Consider the following 5,990-nt stretch of genomic DNA (forward strand, 5'->3'; position numbering starts at 1 on the left):
CGGGGAGCGGAGCCCGGGGCCCGGGGAGCGGAGCACGGCGCTGGAGCGGCCCCGCGCGGCTGCCGCCGGCCCTCCCGCCTCCGACCCTAGGACCGGCACGGAGGCGGCGGAAAAGGAGCTTCAAGGCAGCCAAGAGACATCCCGTTATCCCTGCCGAGAGCGGCGTGCGATGAAGTTTCGTCGCCACAGCGGCGGGGAAGGCAGCTCGCACCTTTCCTCTGCTCCCTGCAAGGCAGCGATACCGTGGGCTCCCTACAGACGTGCCATCAGGGGCCCAAAATGCAGGCGGCCACGTCCCCTAGAGGACCCCAACTGTGGGAGCTAAAGACAAGCCAACAGGATGCACTAGGAGCCACAAAAATAAATAGCCATTTTGAGGGGTCTGCCAGCCAGAAGTCGCTTTAGCAGGCAGAACTTGGCTGTGACGCCCCAAAGCAGCCAGGCTGGGGGAGGTGATGGGTGGCTGGAGGAAAGGATCCCCCACGTTACGACGGGAAGGGAGAGCAGCAGCAAACGGCCCTTGGACAGTGCTCTTTGCACAGCAGCTCTGGGGTTCACTCAGTATGTGTTGGTGCTCTTTAACAATTGCTTCAGGAAATGGAGAGTACTTTAATCGCCTGTTCTATGGAGTGGCATGCCCCAAACTATACCGAAGAGTAAGGCAACAAATAAACATTATAGAGAAGTTTTACTGCATTTTCAGGCAGCCATGACATTCTCCACTGATCTGTACATACCTATCTGTTGGTTTAGATGCATCCATCTAAATTGATCTAATTGTAGGCACACATTAAAGACACTTCAGCAGAAGAGAGGGGAGTTACACATATTCTGCTTAATTCATGGGCCCTTAATTCAGGCCCCTTTGGGAATCTCAAACAGAGAAAGGAAGATGGTGTATTGAGAAGGTGAAAACATTAATTTCAGTGGCTGCTTTGCACTGAATTTTCAGGTATCAGCTTCTCATTTCTGCCATCAGTATAATTCCCCCAATTACACAGATTAAATAAATCTTTTTAAAGTTAGTGTATGACAGCAATGCAATTATTTTATATTAAGCAAGATTTCATGCTCAACAACCTACCTGTTAACTCCTGCCATTCCCATGGGAAAACACGCAGTGAGCAGCACTTTACCACTCATCCCTCCAGCTCCAAGGCTGGAAGCTGCTCTGTGCAGGCTAAACCCTGCATGCAGGCTCTGTTTTGAAATGGAACTTAGCTCACAGTGCAGCTTACTACTGTCAGCATGGTCCAGGCCCAAACAGGCTGATGGAGAAGAGAAAGGGGGAATTTCAACTCTTATGCTACTTCTCAACCTTCTCCTTGTAGGCTGAAATTCAGGGTCCTGCCCAAATCCCCCATGCCTGCTGCTGTGCTTTGTATGGATGTTTGCAGTGAGGTAGGAAAAAGAGGGGCTAATTTTGCTATCACAAGTTGGGGGAAGCATGTGAGACTCAAAATCACACTGCTAAGGTTTCCCCACACAAACCATGTTTTGACTTGATGAGGAGAAAAAAAAATACCCTGGGAATTGTCATCATTGTTGTCGCTTGGCAGATAAACACCTTCCCTCTGAATGCTCCTTACACAGGACCTTGGCAAAAGAAACCAGGCACAGAATGATGCAATCCTCAGCCTGAAGAGCTCTGCAAGGTCACACTTTTTCAAAACTGTCCCCTTGCAGCACAAGGTGGAACAACAGGACGTCCTTCCCCAGGCGTGCATTCTCCCAGCCATAAGGCGACGCAGCCCCCAGCAGTGCAGGTTGTGGGGGCCAGTCCCCGGTGACAAAAAGCCCCTCCCAGCCAGTCCCTGCAGGTGTGGGTACGCACCATGGCGGTGAGGCACTGCGATTCCCGCACCGTGGCGGCGGAGCTCAGCAGGGCTGCCAGGATCAGCATCATGCTCAGGCAGATCCCAAAGTAGAAAGCTGGAAGGAAGACAGACATGGGAGTTGTGGTCAGATGCCAGAGGCCTAGTCTGATGCTTCACCCTGAGAAGGGCCAAAAACTGCATTTTGGGGAGCTGGCCCCAAAGGGCCAGGCTGCAGAACTGAAATTTTTCTGTAATTCAATACCCCCATCTGTGTATGCTTTGCTATCTGTGTCTGGCAGGGCTGCAAGCCTCTGAGTGGTTCCCACAGCTCCAGCAGAGTGAAGGAGCCTAAGATGGTGTTGGTCCACCCAACAGACCAGAAGCTGCCAATTACTTCAGCATTCTGATAAGGATCCCCCCTCAAATGAGGGTGCTGGTGCAGCAGCTGTCCCACAGCCTCTATCAGGACTCCAGCACTGCTAATCTGGTGCAACACTCACCCTCTGGTTTCCTCCTGGCTCAGGCAGGATCACAGCCAGTTCCCCGGGGCAGGGCTGAGGGACCACAGCGCTGAAAAGGGTTTTGCTAGCCTAACCATGCAGAGGTAATGCTTGAAAACAAAGCAAGTGGAAGTGTTGCTGGAGATGGGTGGCTGGGGTGGGGGAGCCTGCAAGGCTGCAGGCAGTGCTAATATGTATGTGTAGGAACAGGGAAAGAATGTACCTTAGCCTTGGACTAACATAGGTTTTACACCTGCCTTGTTAAACTGAAATTGAGAACCAGGGTCTTGGAGACCTTTGAGAGGTCTTCCTTTGAGAGGATATGAGCGTGTTTAAGCCCAGAGTGCAGCTCAGGAGAAGCAGCAGATGCAAGTGCAGCAGTGCTGAGGAGGGTATTTTAGTATCTGGGCTATCTTTACTCCAGCCTTATACCTGAAACTCATTTTATACTTCTCCCTTGTGAAAGCAAGAGTACCACACATTTCCTCAGAAAAGCTCGAGGTGCTGCCAAGCATTTCTCCTCCCAGCCTCAATTTCCTATGTTCTGCTTCAACTCCTGTAACTCCTCTCCCTGTGCTTCCAGTCTTCTGCTAGTCCCAGTGCACTTTAAGTGACTGAGAAGCTCCTCCTGAGCTCTCACCATAGCACAGGGGCCCGAGAATAGAGAAACACATGCAAATATAGAAGCACCTGAGCACCCCATGCACCCACAGCATCCTTTGGTTATAGGCATGCAGGTCTGATATGGGGAAAGAAAGTGCCTGAGGGACTGTGTTAGTCCTGATGCATCCTCCAAAACCCAGCTCCTTCCTCCTCTTGAGATACACCTGAATTTTCTTCTATTGCTTTAAGGAATTGTGAAGCTCTGGGTATCACCAAAGGTTTCACTGGGATGTGACCACAACGTACCTGCGTGGTGGATGGCCCTGTAGGCATTGCTGTCCAGGGAGATGCTGCTGATGAGGGTGAAACGGAGCCCATAGTGGGTGACTGTGCTCAGTGTGGCAATGGAGAGCCCCAGCAGCTGGAAAAGAAGGGTTTCAGGAAGGGATTTGCAAGGCAGCAGCTCTTGCTGGGTATGCACAAAGGTTTGAGGTATATCTGGATACTCCTGAGCCCCATGCAAATGCAGACAGCCTCATCATCCAGAGACCACCACATGTACCCCAAAATGCACATAAAAGACAAACCCCAGATACTTAAAAATACTAAAACTGTTTTTCTCTCTTGCATAATGAATGCATGTAACACTGTCCAGCCCACAGTCTCTTGGCTAGTGTCTATGGATTAAATTCCCATCACGTGAAGAAAACTGAGAGGATTTACATTCTTGCAGCACACCTGTGCAGTGCCACCCCACTCTGCAGACTGTGCACGTGTGGCTGTGAGGGCTTGCCAGCTTCAAGAGGGGTTTTGAGCAGGCGTGAAGTTCTCTGCTTTGCAATACCAGTGTCATTGCCTGCTGTTGGCTCTGTTTCCTATGGTGGAGTGCAAAGATCTGAGTCCTGTACTACTGTAAGCTGTCTGTGGTGGTTTCTGTCCCTGCAAGGTTTTGCTGTTCAGTCTGTTTCTGTCCCTCCCCTGAGAGTCCCAGTATGCCTAAGCCACGGGGTAACCACTTGCACCTCACCTCTCCAGCTGATGGAGAGGGAACATTTCTGATGGCACCTGGCTCTAGGGCTGGCCTCCTTGCAGCATGACTGGTGGCAGAGCTGGGACAAACACACCAGCAGCAAAACCAGCTCCAAATCTAGTGTAATGATCCTAGAAAACACAAAATGTAAGCCTACTTCTAGCTCCAAAGATAAGGTTTCATCGTTTTGTGCCTTTACAATATGAAAACACAAGGCAGCTATACCTGTGTCAAACGTGACAGTGCAATCTCAACATAATCCCCACTGTGTGACATTTTCTAATAGCTTTTGCTGGAGGCTTATGGTCTCAGAGACTAAATCCATCCAAACCATAACACTTTGTCTAACCTAATTTGTGGCACCTTCTGATCTTTCAGACCGTGCATCACTGTGTATCTTGACTCACGCCCAGCAAAATATTAAGTGCAACACCAGTTAGCTCAGATTTCTGAGAAACACCAGTCTAAAATCCTCCCAACAGTGAGAATGTGATTCTAACCATCGACAGCGGCTGTGCCTTAACGTCTCCTCTAAATGTGCTTGGTACCAATCTTCCTTTCATTTCCTCCAAGTGGCATATTCTTTTATTGGGAAGAGAGAGGCACCTTACAGCCACTGCAGTCTTGGAATGTTGACATTTGGAAAAACTACAAACTTCTTTCGTGGTCCAAAATAAGGTATTACCTTTTAATTACACTCTTAGCAAGCCACCAACCCTCTTTGAGCTAAATACAGATAATTGTTATTGCTGTAGTTATAATTATTATTATTAAGCTGGCAAGATTTGATGAAGTGAAAATGCAACAAGAACATACAAGTCAAAGCATCCATGAGAAGTGTTCTCTAGTTTCCACCGTTTCCCATCAGCTCTTAACAGCAGATGTCCATAAACTCCCCTTAAATTTGCTTCAAAATCTAACAAAAAGAGTCCCTGGAATTGATTCCCCTTTGCGGTGGCGATCCACAGGTTTCTCACACACACTTCCACCAAAGTCTCGCAGTTTCATATCCTCACTGATCCCACCTGCAGTCCACCCTCCCAGCAGCAAGTGTGACTGCAGCATGGCCATCCTCTCTCTTTTGCTCCAAGGAGACAGGAGCAAATACCTTTTTTGCTGAGAACTACCCATTCTGCCAGCAGCGACCTTTACTTTCTCCTTGGAGGCAGCTGCTGAGTTGTGAAAGAGCTGCAGTGGTGTCACAGCCCTAAGAAACCAGAAGTCTGTCAGAGGAGGGGGGGCGATGCTGGTGGCCAGTGATAACCGCCCATGGTGCAATGATAACTCAGGCAGTTGTCTGTGCGTGCCCTCCACCCGCCAAAAACAGAACGTGGGAAAACCATCCCTTCTCAGAGCGGGGATGGGAAAGGCAACAGCTCACCTCAGTTCTGCAGAGATCCCCCCCGAACCTGCCTGCTCACCATGACACAGAGGCTGGTCACCAGCAGCTGGCACTTGGTGGTCCTCATGCCACACCTCAGTCCCATGGCAGCTTGTCCCCAGAGAGAGCTGGCAGTTGGTCCCTCCAGCTCTTGATAAAGCCTGGGTTTCCACCAAAGGGAGGCATGGCCACAGCGGGGCCTCTCAGGAAGTGGAGTCCCCACCACGTGCTGATGCACCTCCTCCTGCCTGATTATTAAATCCTCTTTAGGGAAGGCACCTTCTGCACAGGCTCTCAGTCAGCTGCTGTCAGCTCCTGCGCAGCCAGCTGGGAAAGAAGAAAAGGCATACAGAAAAACAACCTTTCATAGAGTTTAGAGCAAAACTCCTTTAAAAAAAAAATTAAACTGTTCAGTCAAGAGTCAGTGTCAAAATATCCTGATTTTGACTTCCACTGGGATGCAATTTTGCTTAATAAACATTGTTGGTAACATTTTTTTATAATCTGCATAAATGATATTTTGTGAAAACGTCTAGGAAAACATTTAAAAAAAAAAAAAAACAACAAAAAACCTATTGTTTAACAAAGAGATTAAACCCCCTCCCCAGACAGATCTGTGTAAGAGCCTTCTCTCCCCATGTAAAACCACATGGCAATAA

At 49.1% G+C, this 5,990-nt stretch overlaps 1 protein-coding gene across 11 annotated transcripts in view; it reads right to left on the bottom strand.

Moving 5' to 3' along the window:
- TSPAN32 (tetraspanin 32) overlaps window positions 1-5,548 on the bottom strand; it is a 31,340-nt gene extending 25,792 nt beyond the window's left edge. For 5 of the 11 annotated variants that reach the window (XM_015632197.3, XM_033515155.1, XM_015632198.3 and 2 more), the window contains exons 1-3: window positions 5,372-5,547; window positions 3,227-3,341; window positions 1,835-1,932 (exon numbers count right to left, since the gene is read on the bottom strand). In XM_015632197.3, coding sequence (XP_015487683.1) covers window positions 1,835-1,932; window positions 3,227-3,341; window positions 5,372-5,437 — 279 coding nt within the window. In that variant the 5' untranslated portion in view covers window positions 5,438-5,547. Of the gene's footprint in view, window positions 1-1,834; window positions 1,933-3,226; window positions 3,342-5,371 lie in introns of all 11 variants that reach the window. The other 6 variants (XM_015632201.3, XM_015632199.3, XM_033515154.1 and 3 more) reach the window with 3 other exon arrangements.
- Between the last annotated feature and the right edge of the window lie 442 nt (window positions 5,549-5,990).

This window comes from Parus major, chromosome 5, assembly GCF_001522545.3.
Source record: "Parus major isolate Abel chromosome 5, Parus_major1.1, whole genome shotgun sequence".
NCBI classification, from domain to species: domain Eukaryota; kingdom Metazoa; phylum Chordata; class Aves; order Passeriformes; family Paridae; genus Parus; species Parus major.